We start from the raw sequence: 19568 nt of genomic DNA on the forward strand, positions 1-19568 counted from the left end.
GAGGGTGGGCCGGGCCGGGGCGGGGCTGAGGAGCCCGGCAGGGCTGCGGGGCCGAGTCCGAGACCACCGAGATCGAGACCGCCGGGGCTGAGACCGAGATCGAGACCGCCGGGACTGAGACTGAGATCGAGACCGGTGTCGGTGCGGGCTCGTCGGGTCCCGCTGTGCGCGGTAGGAGTCGGCCCGGGGCCGGTGATGTTCGGGTGGAGGGTTCGGGGCGGCCAAACGCGCCTCAGGAGTCCCTCAGGAGTCCCTCAGGGACCGCCGAGCAGGGCTGAGGGAGGGCGGATTCCCCTCAGGGCCGGGGGAAGGGGATTGTAATGTGGTTTTTGTTGTTGTTGTCGTTTTACGGTGGGTGGCCCACTGTGCCAACTAGGGAGGGAGGTGAGGAGATCCATGCGGGAAAGGTTTCCTCGTTTCAGGTGGACGAGGCCGGAGCAGGGCAGAGCTTCCCTGTGCCATTGTGGGCTCTGTGTGGATGAGCCTCGGACATGAAGGTCAGTGTTGCCGTGGAGGGTCTGACTTTGGGAATTAGGAGGAATTTCTTCACAGAAGGGGTGACTAGACATTGGAAGGGGCTGTCTAGGGAGGAATGGAGTCCCCATCCCTGGAAGTGTCCAAGGAAGGACTGGACATGGCCCACAGTGCTCTGGGCTGAGAACACGACGCTGGTTGGGATTGGAAAGGACCTTAAAGCTCATCCAATTCCACCCATGGGCAGGGACACCTTCCGCTGTCCCAGGTTGCTCCAAGCCCCGTCCAACCTGGCCTTAGACACTGCCAGGGATCCAGGGGCAGCCACAGCTTCTCTGGACACCCTGTGCCAGGGCCTGCCCACCTTCCCAGGGAGGAATTTCTTCCCAGTCTCTAAACCTACTCTCTCCCTGTTTGGAAGCCTGGGCTGGATTGCTCCCCTCTGTCTATTTTTCTAAAGTGTCATTTATCCTGTGAAAATGTCCCAGCCTAAGCCATGGGGCTGCTGGCAGTGCTGTCACTAAGCCATTGCTCACTGGATTTCCCAGCAATAGATTGGCAGCACTTTCTGGACCACATAAGAAATATCACAGTAATGGGAAGTCCACGGAGTACAAACAAGAGTTGACATTTTCTAAACTGGTTACTGGAAAATTAACATTTATTCTTCTTCTCCTTCTTGCCTTTCCCCCCAGTCCCAGTCCATGTGTGTAACACTGGTGCTTAATTATAGTGACACCCGTTTGCAGGAGCCAGGCTGTGCCAGGGGGTCCCTGTGGGGTCCTTCTGCTGCCTGTGTAATATTAAAGTGTCAGGGTGTTACAAATTGGGTACTTCATCCTTGATAAGCAATTATTATCTGCCTTTCCCAAGTGGGAAAAACCCGTATAACTCAACAAAGTGCCAGTGATTGAGGCCTCCTGAGTAAAACCCCAATGAGTCCTGAAGGGGACCCTGGGACGATGTTGTCTTGTTGCTGAACTTGAGATATTCCATTTATTATACTGGAATATATTTCCTGAAGTCAACATTGGGCAAAATAATACAAGAGGCTGTTAAATCAACAGCACAACAGGATTTAGTGTCCCTCTGTGATGGCCTTCTAAAAATCTTAATCACCCCTGGTGGAAGCAGAAAGCTGCTGTCAGAGTTTGCTGACCACTGCTGAGCAAACAGCATTAGTTACTGCTTTGAGTCGTTTTAATAATTGAGGAAAAAAATGTGTTTCTGTTTTCTTCCATTCATTTATAATTGCATGGGCCTTGGACTTAAAAGGCCTGAGTTTCTCAAAGTTTTATGCATGCTTATTTTTAAAGTTTTATTGCACATTTATTTCTATTATTTATATTTAGGTAACTCTAAGAAGTAGAATTCTGTGCTTAACCTGGCATTTTTTTGAGATTAAAGGCTCCAATTTTGACCAGTTCTATTATTATCCACATGTTTTGTTGAGTTACAAGAGTAAAAAGAGAAAACGTGGATGGCAAAGCCTTGTTTCACAGATAACATAAAAATGTGTTTTTGTGCTTTCAAATATCAAGACTACATAATGTTTATATAATACTTGTAATATCAAATGTCTGCAACTATATAAAATACAGTGAAATTAAACTTTTTACTGCCATTGAAAGATAAACTGTGAATAACACATAGTGCTCAAACTCTTTCTGCTTGTGGATCTCATGGTGCTTACCTACAAGTGTAGATAATTATTCCCATCCCAGATTTAGAGAAAAGAAAGGGTATGACCTGGATGTTTGGATAATTAGGGCCAGTCTGTGTTTCAGAGGACAAGCAGAGGCATTATTGAGATAGTTACAAATTCTAACTGGAGTTTCATCCCTCACAGGATGGCCAGCACTCCTGGGAATCAGAAAGCCACACACTTGGAAAATTCCCAAGGGAAGAAGTCCCAGCATGCAGAAGAAGCCATTTTTTACATGAACTGCAGAGCAGCTTATCTGACTGTCTTAAAAAGCAGCTTAGAAAATATTAAATCAAAAGAACAGCTCAGTTTAGGTAATAATTGGCTCTTTTTTCTTTCTAACTCTTACATGGGATGATTGCAGTGGGAGTACTGTACATAAACTCAGTAACTGCTTTAAGGAATTGAGAGTAGTTTTGGATGCCTGGTGGAAGTGGGAATGCCAGACAGAGGCATTTTATTGTAATTATTATTATTATGGCATTTTATTGTAATTATTGTATTACAGATTTTATTTTTAAATCACCAGTAGGAAAGATCTCAGTTCAGTTCAGAGTGGGCCATTGCCCTGGCACAAAATCCACCATTACTGGTGTTCCATAAGAATTCTTACTCCTTAACTCCTCCTGAATTATACTTTCATAGACTGGAATACAAAAGTCTCATTTTTCTGTCCAGACTATATTTGTATATAAGTGGTGGTAGTGGTGTCAGCAGTACAACAGAAAAAAAATATCTCTGACTGTTTCAGCTGCACTAAATAAGGCTGTTGGTAGAAACTGAAAGCTGTGGGGCTTTGTTTTGAAAACTTCAGGAATTTCAAAGGGAAGTAATAAAAATTGACCTGAAAAATGGAAGTTGGTTTCTTAATAATATATCTTAGTGACCAGGTAAGATAAGGAAAGAATAAGGTAAGACTGAGTAATAAATAACCTCAGTTTTGAAGGAGGTTTCACTATGCCAGATAAAATTTCTCAAGCAAATACAATTCCAACTTTGCAGTTTCTTGGAGTTGTAGGATTGTGTGCTCAGTTTGAGTGGCGAGTTTCTTTTTTCTTCTTTTTAAAAAGGTTTTTCATGGAAACCACCACTGTAAAAGCTGAGTGCACTGATTGTAGCTTCTTTCCTTACACCAGAACGTGAAACTCCACCCATTAACAAGCATATTCCTACAGCTTGTAACATCCTAATGATAGTTTGGGATAATCTGGATTTTAAAAGAGGGGTAGTGTGAATAAATGTCATCTCTCTAATAAATACTTTGGCTTTCAGCTTTATCCATATGGCACTTGGCTACACAGCAAGTGTTTGGGCATTTTGCTTTCAAGGTCAGCTTAGAGAGGGCAGTTAGTTGTTTAGACTCTCAATCCTTTCAGAGATATTTCAGAATTTATTTGTAAGAACTGAGACTTAAAGACTCATATTTCATCTGAAGTCAATATTGGCATTTCTCAAAGGAGTGGTGCCAATGTTTAAGCATCTCTTGCTTCATGAAGTTTGGTTGATATTCCAAAATAAAGTGCTCACTGAGAGATTGGCCCTGTGAAATTTTATTTGTAGGAGTTTTGCTTATCCTCAAATAGTAGCTTCATTTTCTGTCTGTTGTAATATTACTGGAGTGATTTAGCAGAATCAGACCATAAAGAAATATAAATAAAAGGTACAGTCTGATTGAACTTTCACAAATACAAATTGGGAGGCACATAGGGAATGGCAAGTGCTGATCTCCCAGGAGATATAAAATTAAGGATTGTATATTTGAAGGATATCTGTCAAATATAATAATGTGCTGCACTGACATTCTAGAGAACTCTCCTATCCATGGAAACAAACCCACAGAGTCACTGCCCTTCCTTCCCTGGCTGCCCTTGACATTGAGATTCCCAAACCGTTGCTCTGTGCCCAGGCATGGCTCCCATAAAGATGTGAGCCCTGCTCTGCTCTGGCTCCTCCAGCAGAGGTGGCAGGGCACAAATCTTTATTTAGTGCTTGGCACTGAGGAAGGGATTAACAAGAGAGGAGCCTGGCTTGGTTGGTTGTTGCTTTGATGGTGACACAGCTCCCACTGAGCATTGTCATGATGCCACTGCCTCATTTCACAGATGTTCCTCAGCAGTTCCCAGCACAGGCTTGGGCACTGCTCAGCTGGCTCAAAATCAAATGCCAGCCCAGGTAGAGATGGAGGATCTCCTGTGCTTCCCTAAAAAATTATTTGGGAAGATATAAAAAGCATCCCTCTCATTTCAGATAGACTGTGAATTTAATTTCCACTTAACATAATACCTTCATCACACTGAAAACTGAAAGGATTTTTCAGTAAAGACCTTGAAGAGGCAAAGAGATCCAGCAAATTCATTTTGGAGAATGCCAGGTGTAACACCCATGGCACTGGTTGCATGTGTGGCATTGGCTGTCTGGTGGTATAATTTTTCCTTTAAAATTCATGTTGTATAATTTGAATTGATATATTCAAATGTACAGGCGTGACATAAAATATTGTCTCAGGTAAATTCAACTCTAGATCTCAGTTCTTGGCAAAGGAAAGATGAAAAGATGATGAAAAGAGGAAAAGATGATGCTGGTCTTAGTAGAAGTATTTATATATTTTTATATATATATATATAATGTGCAGACTTAAAAGTAATATGCTCTTGATATTAAGATACTGGATAAAAGTTGAATTTTACACTTGAGACTGTCTTTGAGTTCATGGATATTTTGATTAAGATCATAACCAAATCTGTCCTTCAGACCCACTTTTCTCTTGGAGTGATTTGGCTTTAAAAAAATCTGAACAAGGATGTTTGGAGAAAACTCCTTTCCTAACAGCTGGAGTATATATTTAATATTATGTTTTATTGTTCAGCACTTCAACAAGCTGGAAGAAATCCTTCTCAGAAGACTATTAACAAATACTGGACTTCACAAACAACTTCACTGAATTTTGATGATTTTTGTGCTATTTTAAAAAAAGAAAAGCCAGCTACAAAAAATGAACTACTCGAAGCATTTGGAAAAATAGACACAGATAAGTCTGGATATATTTTACATGATGAACTTTTTAAAATTCTTACAACAGTAAGTATTACTAGAAACTTAATTATCCATCTTGAATTAGTAGAGGTTTTGGAAATTAGATGGTTCTGAGAGCTGGGATTCCTCATTTTATGGAAGATTTTCATGGTGGGTTTCCAGAAGACACCACAAAATTTCATAACCTGAAACAATTGATCTCTTTGGTATTTAGTAGCATTGTAAAGACATAATTTTTAATGATTTTAACCTCTGTTTTCATGATTCAAATCAAAATCTGTTGAAATCTATTGCAAGATAAACTTCTCTGAAAGAATATTTAAGGATTTATCCTTTGTTCATAAAACTTGTGCTGTAGGCAAGCAGGATTCTTGATTAGGAACCCAAACTGAGCTGTTTTTTTCTTGCAGAGAGGTGATAAAATGACCTGGGAGGAAGTAACCAGCATTACTAAACAAGCTGATTTTAACTGCAGTGGCAAACTTGACTACAGCAAGGTATGGCCAAGAGTGATATTTGTTCTTGTATGAGCATTAGTGATGACCTTAGCCCAGGATTCTAAATTTGGGTCTGAATAAACAGCCCACAGAGATTTGTACATAAATATGGTTTCATAGGAGGAAAACTGGTAAGAATCCTATGTTAAAAATCAGTCTTCCAGTATCTAGAAAGGAAGAGTTGAAAGTCACAAGTAATTTTTGTTCAATATTTGGACCTCCTTGTTGAATCATGGCTGCATTTTACTGTGGTACTTGAGTGGTTATTCTGATTATTGAAAATTAAAATTATATTTGGCTTGAAGAGGAAATACATTCCATCTGCTGAGCAGTGCTTTCCTTGCTAATCCTCCATTTTTCTCCTTAGAGCCTTTTGAGAAATGTAACATTAAATAAGTGAAATACTCTTTTTGTCTCTCCAGTTCTGTGAGCTGTACCTGACCACCAGTGAGCAGTGCTGCAAAGCTGCAAGGGACAGGCTGGAAACTGACCCTCGGCTGAGGCAGCAGCACTTTGGGAATCAAACTGAACATTTCTCCCATGGGATCACACTGCCAGCGTCAAAAGCATCCCCAAGAGTCTCCAGGAAAACTGATCACAAATTGGCCAAAGGTATTTATAGTTCTTATATTTTATGTTTTCTTTCTGTTGGAGATGAAGCTCTGGCTCAATGAGCTGTTGAGTTTTTGTTTAATTTTTCAATTTTTCTCAGATTATTGAAGATTTTTTTGATGAATATGATTTCTACTGTGACAATCACATCAATGTGTCAGTAAAATATGTTCAAATGGCTGCAGCTGTGTAGCTCTCAGATTCCTAAGAGTGGATTTTGTTGATTTTCATGTGACACAGTCCAGAGGGAAGAGAGAAAATGAATGCTCAGATGTTGCAATATAGGCAAATTATTTATTTCCTTCCTAGATCAGAGATGAAACCCTAAACATTTCTCAATAATCTGTGTGTTTGTTTCAAATATTGAGGCTGCTTTTCAAGCACAATTATTAAATTGTTGACAGTTTCATGTCCTTCCTGAGTTACAAAGATACTTCAAAACCTTCCCTAACTGGAAAAACTCCACAGGGAGCAGACTGCAGAGGGACCAAGTATGAAATTTTGGGATGTGCTTTGTGCTGTTCCAAGTTGCTTTAAATCAAAGAGGTGCAAAAATGACACAAGAGTGATGAAGGGAAGTTCTCTGATGGAGTTCTTGTCATCCAGTTTTCTTTGTGCTTCTAAATGCAAGGATTATGATAAATAGCACTAGGAGAGGGTTGCAATAATGTAACTGTAATTAAATATCTCTGTTTATAGGTGACAGCAGAGCTCCTTCAAGACCTTCATCAGCTCAAAGCAGCAAAGCTTCCACCTCCACCACTGTGACTGTGAGTGCCAGCAGCAGCAGGAACACAAAGCTAATTATTGAGCCTGACACAATGAAGGTATCACACTGAAATGATGGTGTTTTCCTCTAGGCACCTGTGTTACTGCATTTCAAAGAAGCTAAAAATCAGAGAAAAATGGTGTCTTATGTTTTATTAACAGTTTGTCAAGGGCAGCTATAAACTACTGAGAGCTTTCTTGGTACATATTACTATCAACATTTTTATATACTGTTGGTTTTGCTGACAACAAGTTATTGGAAATAATTTTTCAGGTGTGAAGGTTTAATAGAACAAAATGTGTTTTTTATAAATGAAACCACTGTTGGAGAAAACAGTTAATGACTTCTTGAGAAATTCAAAATTGAATAATTTATTAGGTTGGTGAGAACTTTAAATGCTTAAGTAGTCTGAAAGATTGTGTATCATAAACCTTTGCATGAAAGGTAATTGGAAATAAATAACAGATCTATGAACATATTCAGTTTCTTGGGCATTGCTTGGTAAATAGATGCTGTAACCTGAAAATATTGATTTTTAGTTAGACTAATATGTTCTATCAGTATTTTCTTTTAAATAAATCACTCATTCAATATAAATTCCTGGGGGAGAGAGACAACAAAGTCACTTTGCTAAGTCAATATTTGTAGAGTGTTAATATTGATCTTTTTCCCTTTGTTTTTCCTTTCTGGACTGAACCTTTACTAGTTTTCTTTCAACAGAAAATAATAGCGGTAGAAATATAAAACATTAACTGGGAACTGCTGGGATACATTAAAAATGTGCACCTGGAGACTCCTGTATAAAAGGGAAAAAATGGTTCTGACCACACAGTGTAACTGCTGCTGGGAAACTGAACTGATTGTCCTCAGGAGCTGCATTTTTGTTTCAAATAACAACTCTGGATTTGTTATTGAACTCTGAAGTCCTTTATATCTTCCCCATTGCTATACAGTGACATTTGTTCTATATTAAAATTTCAAAACATCATCTCCCAGGGATTTTGTGCAGTCTGTTTAGGTAGCTGGACCTCTGTGCAATTTAACCTGCAACCGTACCTTGTTCAAACGTGATGTGGGGTGTAGAAAACCAGCACACACTTCCCCAAGACTGGATTCTTTTTTCTTTCCACAAGCAAGTAAGAACTGACTGAAAAAAAAGATATTGATTAGTATTGCTTGGCATCATCCAAAAACTAAAATCAATCAACATGGAAAGGTATAAGTAAGTAGAACTGTTAATTTTTTAAAGTTCATTTCATTCTACCAGAATCAATGAATAAATACCCAGGGATTTATTTATGGTGTGAATCAGAATCCATCACCCAAAAATTCTTTTTATTCATCTCATATCCAAGAATTTTGTTTTATTTTTTTTTGCTGTTCACCTGTCTTTTTATTTAAGTATGGAAATATTGCCCTCAGGATATTGGAGCAACACCAACTTTACATTTCTGACAGAGGAAAACAGTGAAAGCCAGAACACGAAATGTCTAAAATTAAAAGCCCTTAGAAAATTCCTCTCAATCATTGTTTTTTATTAGGAATTATGCATCAATGAGTAGATATTTTCAATATTAAATTTCAGTGGCAGTGACCAGCAGCAGGTAGTGCCTAACATTTCCTTCCAATTAACATTTCTAACACAAACATTTCCCACTTCAGCTATTATTCAACAACTTCTGTTCTGCTTTGAAGTGACGGAGGAAAATCCAATCAGAAAATCCTCTTTTAGCTTCCCAGTTTTCCGTACCTTTTTGGAATTTTGATAATTTAGGATTTGTAGCACCACTTCATGCTCTCTACCAGAGTAACAGGATTTGATTTCCTGAACAGAAAGGATAAAGATAAGATTTTTGTCCAGCAGTTTTGGCAGGCATCAAGCTTGAATCAAACAACTAGTTGTTTCAGATGTGTCAGATTTTAAGAAAGAAATACCCATTTTTAAAATTTCCATTTAGATAAAGTCAGGAGTCATGGAAGTGTTGGAATAAACAGTTTAGGAATAGCAGTGGAAATGATCCAAGAGGCTGAACTCCATGTTGGAATTCTGTCACTGATTTATGTTAATCCCAGCTCCCATTATCCACATTTTGACTGACACAACCCCAGCTGTTGCTTCATATTCAACCCTCACCATTAAATCCCAGGAATATTTTGTCTCTGATCACTTTTTTCTTAATTATTTTTCATGATTGGTCCCCTTTTTCCTTGTCCTGTCACTACCAAAATCCAGTTTAATGGATAAAGATAAAATTATTGGATGGATTTGTTAGTTAGTTTTATTCTGCTCCATAAAAGTTGGCCAGAGGTTATCTCTGGCTCCATGGTCCAGAAATAGCTGCATTTCCATAAAGATTATCCCTAAAAACTTCCCCAGTATGTTGTGCCCACGATGAAAAGATTATGGGAAATTATAGGAGGGGAGAGACTTGGATAGCAGTGCCTGACAGGGATTGAACATCCCACTTTATTTTAAATAACTTAATTAGTCTTTGTCTTTTCCATAGCAAATTTACTTTAAAAGCCTTTTAGAACTTCCTTAGAAAAATCTTAATTTTTTTTAAAAAAGCAAACCTCTAAAGAACAGCAGAAAGGGAGTTGCAAAATGTATAATAATTGTATTTAAATTGATCCATGCTGTCATCTGTTGGCAAATATAATTATCAGAATCTTCATGGCAATTCCAATTTAATTTTCAGCTGTAGGAGCATTGGGGTAATCTCTGTGCTTCTCAGGCATTTTCACAAGTGAAGCACTGTTACTTTGTAAAAATTGTCTAAAAAAGGACTATTTGGGACTCTTTTTTTTAAAATAAAAGTATATTGATGCTGTATCTCATGGTGTGTTTTATTCAGGGTTCATTAAATAATCAAATCTTCATCCAAAATGAAGTAAACACTTAATATTTGCTTGTTTTCCAGGAATGGCAATGTGCACAGTCCAAAGGCTGCTTCTACCTGGAGGAAGATGGGGAAATCATCAGTCACAAGTACAGGCTACACTTACCCCAAAGATCTGCAGTTTGTGTCACCATCAAACCTTTCACTGTTCCCCAGGCAGAAGGTGAGTGTGTTTATTTTTAATTTTCTTCTGAAAAAGAGGTGAGGGCTTGGAGATTTACCACAGGGCTTCATCCAGTTGCTGCATTGGAATGATTTTTTTCCCCTAGTAGAATATTCCCTTTTTAATCCCATAAAACAGGAGGCTTTAAAACCACATATTGTTTTAAAGTCACCTGGGCTGGCTTTTTTTTTTTTTAAGAAATTTGTGTTGTGTGTAACCATTCCTTGATATTCTTGAGCCTTAATGATAGAACTATTTTAGCAATAATTCTTGATGATAAAATTGTTAATTATCTGCAAGACAATCACAAGGCTTGGAATAATTTATTTGTTTAGCCTAAACAGGAAGAAAATACCAATAGCATAGAACAGATTTTTTTTCCCATTTTTCATCAGCAGGGATCAATAAAAACCATGGGAATATTTCTTTTCAGATGCAAAGAAAACAAATTTTGGGCCATTATTAAGCATTTTTGGGGGGATATTTTTCTTTTTAGGAAAATCTTGTCACTGGTTGTCAGTGGATACAGCTTTGTTTATTCTGAAGGAAAATGAAACACAAGAGAATCTACAGCTTGTGAGCTTTACTGAACTCCAAAACAAAGAGGTTATAGATTTTTGTTGTATTCCTATTTTCATTGTTATTTTATAATGTATGTGTTAATGCTGGAGGTGTGAATTCCATGTGTTTGGAAGGAATTCCAGCTGTACCCAGAACTGCTGAGTTGCTGGCTTTATTTACAGCCACTCTGTAAAAACTCAGTTCTGTTTCTATGCCTTCAAACACAAAATATCCAAGGCAAAATCTGTTTAATTTTCCTTTAATTTTCTTTCTCCTTGCTATTTGAACTTCACAATACACAGAATATTCTTTTCCTGTGGCAAAAATAAGAGAGCATTAACTTATTTTCCCCTTCTTCCCTTATTTCTTTCCTGTCTGTTTTTCTAACTTTTATTCTAAGAGATTCAATGTTTTTATTTTAATTTTTTAATTTTTTTTTTTAAGGAGAGAACCCAGCATTCCCAGTGTTTTCAAGTACTTAATCACTTTTGTATGAATGTTGCTGGCAACAAAGAAAGGCATCATTTGAGAAGTTCTTACAAACTTTTCTGTCTTTCTTTAAGAGCAGGTGTTTGGCTGGAGAGGGGAGCTTGGAGCTGGAGTTTACTGGCTGCTCCCTTTCACAACTGGCTGCAGGCTGAGAAAGGTGAAAACCCAAATTACTGGAGAAGCAGAACTGGTGTGGAGGGATGAAGATGGAGAGCTGGCTCTCACCAGAGAATTCCGGTGAGTTTTAGTCCCAAACATAAGAATAAAAATCTCTTTTCCATCTAGAATGTGGCTTTTTAAATCTGGATGTTCCCAAAGTACAGAATTATTCTGTTTGTACAGAGTAATCTCAAACAGACTGAACAGAACTTGGCAATATAATGAGACAGCAAAAGGAAATGGAAGCCTTTGGAAACAGTTTGGCCTTTTTCATCCCTCAGAGCTACTTTGTTGGATATATTTGAAACAATTGATTTGGATGGCAATGGCCTCCTGAGTCTGGAGGAATACAACTTCTTTGAGCTGAGGACTAGTGGGGAGAAGTGTGATCAGGAAGCCTGGGCAGTGTGTAAGGGTAAGTTCATTACTGTGGTACAGCTAATTAGGGCTATCAATAAAGTTCCAAGCTGGCTAGAACTGGGTATTCTGTATCTATTCCAAAAACATGTGTAGATCTTGTTCTCTTCCTCCTCTCTTTTTCTTTTTTTCCAGTCTCCTGTCCTTTGCTTTGCTTCATTCTGCTGTGTGTGCCACTGACCTTCTGCTGAGAAAGTTCCTCCCCTTCCTAATTGTTTTGTAGCTGCCAAAACCTACAGGGTTTGTAATCCTGGATCATATGGGGAAGGAAACTGTCACAGGTATTTGTTTAATCCATCTCCTTTGTGCAGCTTGGGCTGGTGCTGCTTTTTTTATCTGACAAAGTGTGGAGAGGGACATTTAATTAGTCTCTAAATTGGCAGCCAGAGTTTTTGTGGGTTGCCAGTGTCTCCTTTTATAAAATCCATATCATGTTCAACATAATTCCTCTGGAGGCTGTAGCACATTGGCTAAAATACTTTAAATCTGCCAAGCCCTGTTAATTATCTCTTCCCAAAACACTCTGAGGTATCAGAATTTTTCCTAACTGATGGAAAAACTCCTACAAAAATACATTTCTAGAACTTACTTTCTCCTCTGTTTCATCCCTGGATGTGCTTTTCCACACTTGATGGCTTTGTCAGGGTAATACAAGTGGGAGGGGTGGAAATGTGTGAATAAATATGAGAGGAAAGAGGAGAAGATGGGGAATGTTTCACCAGGTCATCAATCAGTGGAAGGGTTCACACGAATATCATCAATCTTGACACCAAAGTTCAAGCCATTTATTACAGCATCTGTACCCTTGGATAGATTTATTAAATTGGTAATCCCTTTTTAATAATATATAGTAAAGATTTAGCATTGTTATGAAGATGAGAAAACCATTTTTAAAAGTCCCTGACACGAGGACATTTCAATTATGTGTTTGCTGACATGAGAGTGGTGGATCTATGATATTCTCTCTAGAGAGGGGTGTTAGGATTACTGGAATTTTATTGCTTTTTAGGAACTAAGTAAATCATTTCTGTATCAAGGACCTGAAGCGTTTCAAGGTGTTGGCTCCAGCAGGCTTTCATTTCCCATTCCTAAAATACCCCATTCTGCAAAGCTCAACCACAAACTTTTAGGAAAAAAAGAATCAATATGAAGTCTTTTTTTTTTTAAATCTCCCACTTTTTTGGGAATATCCAAGGAGCCAGCTGTTTGTAGGCATTATCCCAAATCCACAAGGGAGCTCTGCAACCATCACATGGCTGGTCGAAGACATTCTTTCCCAAATAATCTTGGAGATCTTGAGGCTCTAAGTTGGCTCCATCTTTTCAACCTTGTTAACAGGAGGGGGATTTTGGCTGTGAAAGGAGGAAGGTGTTTGCAGGGAGAACAGATTTTGAAGTGCTGTTTTTATTCCTTTGAAACAGAGAATTTTGAGATGAAGAAGAATGAACTAACAAGACAAGGATTTCTGGATTTGAATCTCATGGAAGCCAACGACCGGGATGGGGATCCTTGGGACCTTTGGGTCACTTTGTTGTCCCTGGGCTACAACAAAGCCTTAGAAATGACAGAGGTAGGAGAGGCACAGAGCAAAAATCCTGCACATTTAACCGCTGCCATCTTTGTGTCTGCCACAAACTGACTGCAGGAGGGCAGGGAGCCACTGCCACCATCCAGGGCTTCCACTGTCATTGTCCTGATTCTTAGGACAGCATCTGGATCTTTGGAAAAAAGAAATTCTCCTTTGCTTTAGAGAAAGACAGGATTTCATGGGGTTACAGAGGAAGGAATTTTGGGTTGTGTCTGTTGAAAGAATCCGTGCACTGTGTTGGTGGGGAGTGATAGGAGGATGAGGATGGTAAACTGTGACCTGTCGGCAAATTTAGAAAAAACAGGTCTTTTTCACCTTAAAAAAGTAATTTTTTGTGGCCCAAACCTCAATAGAAATGGATAAAGATATTTTTTTCCACTAGAATTCCTAGTTTCCAGACATAACCATTTCTGTTATTGTTGCTATTTATAACTGGTTCTGAAGAGGTTCAACATAAAATTTTAATGCTTCATTAAAATTTTTGGGTTTAGGTCACATATTTTTTACTTTGCAGGACCAGGGATTATTTCTCTGATGTTTCTGTGCACTGACAGATTTTATTTTTTTTTTTAGTATCTATTTATTTTTATATTCTGAAATACATATTACATATTTCTCATGTTAATAATTCTTTCTAAAGAAAGAGAATCTCCTATGAAGAGAAAAACATTAAGAAAAATCAAAGCATTAAATATACAGATAAATAATTTAATTCTCAGGAAAAGCAGATCTTTAGGATCACAGTCTGATAATATTATTTAACTTTGTGAAGCAGGTCAGTGTAGTCAGTATATAAAATATATAAAGACCTAAAAATGGCCAGTATGAGAGATAACAGGTATCTCGGAGTGAAAATTTTGGGACGGTGCTGAGGGATTTAAGGATGGGCTCCTTTTCCTCTGACTTGTGGTTGGCAGTCCCTGCAAGGCTGTTTTTCTGCATTTCAGCCACAAGAGAGAGCCCTCCTCAAAGAAAGAGCATTTTGGGGACGTTTTTCTCCCGTTAGGAATTTCAGGAAGGTGTTTTGTGCCTTGTTCCAGCTGTGGTTTCTGGCTCCAGCCTTTGCTTTCCAAAGGACAGCACAGCTCTCAAATGATTCAGTAATTAATCTAAATTTCTCCAGCTGTTAACTCGTGTCTCTCACTTAACTCTTTAATTCCTTGGTTTCAAATAATTTAAGATTGATGTTTTGGAAGTACTGAGACAGAACTTGAGAAATCCTGGTGGATTCCAACGGCTTTTAGAAAGGAATTGATGTGCTGTGCCTAAGAAAATACAAACCCTTGATTGTTACACCAGGAGTAAAATGTAGCCAAGCTACTCCCAGAGTGCTCAATGCAACATTGCACAAGTGTTAAATCTGTGTGGAGTGGCACAAACAGCAACAGTGTGACAGGTTTATTTCAGACACTGGAATACATTCAGATTTCATTTTAATTCCTGGACACTTTTCTGTCCAAGGAAGCATTTGCTGTGCTGAGCTATGTCAGGTGGACTGGGAATGGCATGAAAAGGGCCAGTGGCCCTGGGGTTTAATTTGGTGTAAAAGATTGCAACAGCTCACAGTTTATAATATTTCATATTCAGGGAAATATTTACATCTGGGTCACTCTAGTCCAAATATGAAAATACTTAGGAGCTGTAGGTGAAAATCTGAGAGGAAAAACTACAGCTAGAGTGATGCTAAAACTCATCTTCTTCACTGCAGGCCTGCCCCTTTGTCATTGACATCAGTGCAGAGAGGTGCAAACCCAGAATTAAAGCCATTTCTCTGGAGGCAGGGGGCTCCCAGCTCAGCAGGGCTGTCTGCAGGTCTGTGGTTATTAAAGGAGAGGCCAAAGTGCTGGATGGCTCTGAGAACATCTTCATCTACACCTACAGATCTGGCAGCAGAATCACCTCTGTGATTGAAAATAAGGTATGGCCTGAAAATTCTGTATTGTACTTTTTGTTAATGTCTGCTGTTGCTCCTCCTTGCTTGGGTCATATTTGAGAATTGCTTTTCCTGAAATGAGGTTTTTGTGTCTGTTTCATTAAAAAAAAAGCACTGCCTGATGTGTTCCTTGTGACCTCAGAAGAGCCTGGGTCGGTGTTGGTGGAAAGGGCAGAATGTTGTAATGAGGCAAACAGTTCTGACTACTGTATAGAAACTGAATATTTTTGTGTTCACATCCCAATTTTTCAATATTTTGACACCTATCATCATCATATGAGGAAGCAAACACTAACAGCAGGAAATGCAATTAGAGCAAGAGCAAAGATCACAGCATTTACACTACTGAATGTTTTCAGTGTCCATAAGAAAGTCAGAGCAGTGATTTTTAGGAGTGTGTTATGGATGAGTTTTTACCGGATTATTCTTCCAGGTGTGCTTTATTAGTAATTCAAGCTGAAAGTTGTAAATCCAAGTAGAAGTGGTAGGTGAGATTTTAAACCTTTTTCCACAGATCACAAGGAATGTTTTCAGTTTCCTTTATACCAGGAACTGTGAGTAAATAAGCACAGTGCAGTAAGATGTTGAACTTCAGATGCTTCAAATCTTAAAAGATCACAGCAAGAAGTGTATTTTTAAATTCCCAGCCATGCAAAAGGGGGTGGGCTGGGGGACTAATATTAGGACTGGATGCTAAGGCTCCTGGAACTCTGGATTTGGCTTTGCACTTCGCCCTTTAGGGTGGATATTTCAGAGTTATTTATATGTTTGGGGATATGTCAGCGAAAGAGATCAGGGCTGCACTGGGATAACTGGATGTTCTCTGCTTCAGATCTCTGCCCACTCTGTTTATACCCCTTGGGTTTGGTTTGCAGGTCTCACCCAACTGGGTGGGAATGCTGGGAGCTCCACAGAGGGATCTGGACAAGCTGAGGCTGGTGCTGTGAGCTTCAACAAGGCCACGTTGTATCTTCACAAGTCTTTGCCTTGTTAGAATGAGTCTTCAGTGACTTTTGACCATGGCAGTGGTGCTAAGGTGCATTTGTTACCCTTCAAAGAGTATCTGTTCCTCTTCAGAGTATCCATAAAGCATTTCCATCCCTAAAACAGCAAGGTCACAGGAAGTCCAAGGAGTGTGCAGTTGTTACACAAAGAACAGACTCTTAACCACTAAAGTCTAATGGTTCCTTCATGTTTTTTCACCTGCAGTCTGAAAATAAAGTGATAATTCATGTCAACAATGAGCAGAGTAAGAACTGCCTAAACAGTAGGGGACTGACGGTTTTTGCCGTGGAAGTGGCTCCAAAATCCATGATGGTAAGGTTCTCTTATTGCTTAGCCAACTTTAGAGAAAATCAGGTGACATCTTTATATTTTCTTTTTGTAGGGCTTTTATCATGATAATGAGCATGTGTACTGTGGCATCTTCTGACCAGAACAGATCAGAAGCACTTTTTGATATTTCAAAGTTGATCATGTACTTGATGTATCCCTGTTTTCCCGTGCAGTTTGCTATAAAAATCCATAATCCAGTTTTTCATACATGAGCCTATTTCATTGTCCATTCTATACATGCACCATTCACTAAGATTTTCAATACTCTTTTTCTAAGACTGTATTTTATTTTTTTTTCACTTAGCAATTTTTAATCCCATGTATTGATGCCTGTGAGAACAGACCAAGCATGCACTAATCAGAAAGGGAAATAAATGTATTGCAGTCCTTGTGCACACTGTGATTTGCTGGTGGTTAACTTTTGTTAAACTTGATTTAGGGATCATGTTAACCATGAGACAATTTGATTGCTGAGCCCTGCTGCAGAGCAGGGCAGGATGTAGTGACAATTCCAAATGGGGGTTCTGAGGGATAGAATGTGATGGAAAATGCATTACAAATGCAGATGATGTTTTTCTTAATTTGTTTAGAATAACCCCCTCGTTTTATTTTTCTAAAAGTACACCCTCTTTGTTTAAAAGCAGAGGTTTGTATTTCCCAGCTTTCCAGGGTGGATTCATTCAAGCCTGCTGCAAACAGAGCAGTCCCATGACACAGGCAGGGTTGGGGCCTATTTAAATTGCTGCTGACACTTTAGATATCCATTGCCTCATCCTGTAAGGTGATTTGTAATTTGAATTTAGGCTTCATTCAGTATAAACTGTAGGCTCAGTCCTTATGGATGTTTTGCTGTTAAATTCAAGAGTAATTTTTTAATATCTGTCAGTGTAGATGATAAATATTCATCATTTAGTGACACAAGTACTGAACACTTTGCTTACACAGCACATTGGGGAACAGGTCTCCAATAAAGAGAACTCTCTTTCACCTCTGCTTTCTCTTGTGCCAGGTCTCTCAGCACGTGATGGCCCTGAATGAGCACGAAGAGTGGATTTACAGCTGTGTGCACTCCCTTGTATGTTAAACCTCCCAGTGCCAGGGCTGGGAGCAGCCAGACTCAACCAGCATTAGCTTTGGGCAGCTTTTAGACTTTTTTTATAGTCTTGTCCTTCTCAAAAAGATGGAATACATTTATATTTCTTGATGATTTGGGCATGAAAACACTGAGGCACAATAAAAATTAGTGTTGTTCAGTAATCCAGCTGCCAGTTGTAATATAATTGTGCTTTATAAAGGATTGTTTCCCTAAATGTGCTCTTATTTTCCATACCATGGATTATAATTCCATCACAGGCTGGAACTGCTTCACTGAGAAAAAACTTATTCAAGTGGGTTCCTAATTAAACATTCCTGTGGTTTTGATGTGAGAAGTATAAAGGGATGAATCTCATTTTATTTTGTCACTTGATAAAGGATTTGTTTCTTTCCTCTTTTTTTTTGGCCATTTGCTGATAATCCTCATCTTACCTTTGTTCTGTAATTTCTGCCTTATTTTATACTCTTTTTATATAAAATATAGCCTGCCTTTCCATATGCAATAAGGAAATAACATCATTTGAGAAAAATGAAAGTTTGTCTTGGGCTCTTGACTATTAACAGCACTTAATTATTCTCAGGGCAGCTGAAATAAGATGACTGAAGTGCACCAAGTTTAGGCTGCAACAGCAGTGAAAACCAGCTTTGAGGTACCAAGAACATTCAGCTTATTTTATTTTTCTGATCCCTCTAAATATCTGTTAATGTGGAAAAAAAAATGATGACCCTGACCACTGGATGCTTAAAAAGTGTTTGAGTTTAAAATAGCCATTAAATGTACGTGACCTCATGTGTGAGGGCAGCAAGTAGTGTTGCAAAGTTATTTTTATCTGCCCCAACTGCTGCTCTCTGCTGTTACTCTGCTGTAATCTTACACTGGGCAAGTAAATGTCAGTGACAAAATGAGAGCTGGGCTCTGATTTACACACTCAGGCAGGATTCCTGGTGAACTTTCAGTTTTCCATGTTTTTTCCTTAGCAAGTACCACAGGTATCGTTTCCATTTTCAGAATTGCCTGAAAGAAGTTGAGGCCCCAAAATATTTGGTGATTTTTAGTTCTGACTGAGCTCTGCAAATGCTGCCTCAGGCAAGGTATGGGCAAAGCAGAAATTCCCAGCTCCTTGTCTAAAAAGGAGTTGGGAAATAATGAGACACTGTGTGGAATAGACACTATAGAATGAGCACTCCATGATTTACATTTCTTTTATTTGTAAAATCAGCCTTTTTAGATGTGGCAGGAATTCATATGCAACCCTCTCTGCATTTTAGGAAAGGAATGGTTGAAGCTGAAAGAAGGGCTTAGCTGAGAAATCACTGCACGTGGAAAGAGTTGGGTTTGCTGCAGGTAAAAACATGGCACAGCACTACACAGGGTACCTCATTTATTTTCTGATCCTCCTACTGCTAGGAAGGGTTTAATTATCCAATTTTTTTAAAGTGGGGACATGGGCAAACTCTCCATGGCAGGTTCTACCTTTCCTGCCCTGGGTGTGGTGAGGCTGGAGATCTTGGTTGTATCTGCAGAGTCTTTTTCAGTTTGCTCCAAATCTAGGTACCACCAAGACAGAAAAATTCCAGCTTCTCTTTTAAGGTTGAACACAGGCACCAGCTTATTTTCTTGGAGGGAAGACATTTAGGAGAAAAAAAATCCCTGTAACAGGTAATTTAAATTTCAGGAATGTTACCTTTCTTTTGAGAACTAAAGCTGTAACAAAATCCAGCTTCTTCAAGGCTTTGCTGGGGCACTGGGGGCTCCTGCTCCTGTGGGGTGGTCACTTGAGGCCAGGGCCTGTCTGTAAGGGCTGTGGGGACATCCTGCTGGTGGCCACAGGGCCAGG

General features: G+C 39.1%; 1 protein-coding gene across 3 annotated transcripts; it reads left to right on the forward strand.

Annotated features, from left to right (window-relative positions):
- The first annotated feature begins 32 nt into the window (after window positions 1-32).
- Window positions 33-18242, forward strand: EFCAB7 (EF-hand calcium binding domain 7). Of its 3 annotated transcripts, XM_014250933.2 has the most exons (15): window positions 37-171; window positions 423-497; window positions 2324-2493; window positions 5046-5257; window positions 5623-5709; window positions 6132-6321; window positions 7021-7148; window positions 10012-10153; window positions 10650-10759; window positions 11283-11440; window positions 11644-11777; window positions 13201-13349; window positions 15076-15285; window positions 16510-16617; window positions 17645-18242. In XM_014250933.2, exons 3-15 carry the CDS (start codon window positions 2325-2327, stop codon window positions 17717-17719), a joined length of 1872 nt encoding a protein of 623 aa, XP_014106408.2. In that variant the 5' UTR covers window positions 37-171; window positions 423-497; window position 2324; the 3' UTR covers window positions 17720-18242. The 3 variants fall into 3 exon arrangements, with proteins under 3 accessions (XP_005521283.2, XP_014106408.2, XP_087916736.1); XM_005521226.3 differs by lacking the exon at window positions 423-497 and having other exon boundaries at window positions 33-171; XM_088060610.1 differs by lacking the exon at window positions 10650-10759 and having other exon boundaries at window positions 11278-11440.
- The last annotated feature ends 1326 nt before the right edge of the window (window positions 18243-19568 follow it).

Source organism: Pseudopodoces humilis, chromosome 10 (assembly GCF_049639895.1).
Source record: "Pseudopodoces humilis isolate 2021_Gansu_Grassland_sample_001 chromosome 10, ASM4963989v1, whole genome shotgun sequence".
Taxonomy (NCBI): domain Eukaryota; kingdom Metazoa; phylum Chordata; class Aves; order Passeriformes; family Paridae; genus Pseudopodoces; species Pseudopodoces humilis.

What these genes read in the sequence shown, in the direction of transcription:
- EFCAB7 (XM_005521226.3), top strand. Translation starts at nt 2,325, where the DNA reads ATGGCCAGCACTCCTGGGAATCAGAAAGCCACACACTTGGAAAATTCC. An exon ending in AAAAGAACAGCTCAGTTTAG is followed by an intron (nt 2,494 to 5,045) that starts GTAATAATTGGC and finishes TTTATTGTTCAG; the next exon opens with CACTTCAACAAGCTGGAAGA. An exon ending in GCAAACTTGACTACAGCAAG is followed by an intron (nt 5,710 to 6,131) that starts GTATGGCCAAGA and finishes TTGTCTCTCCAG; the next exon opens with TTCTGTGAGCTGTACCTGAC.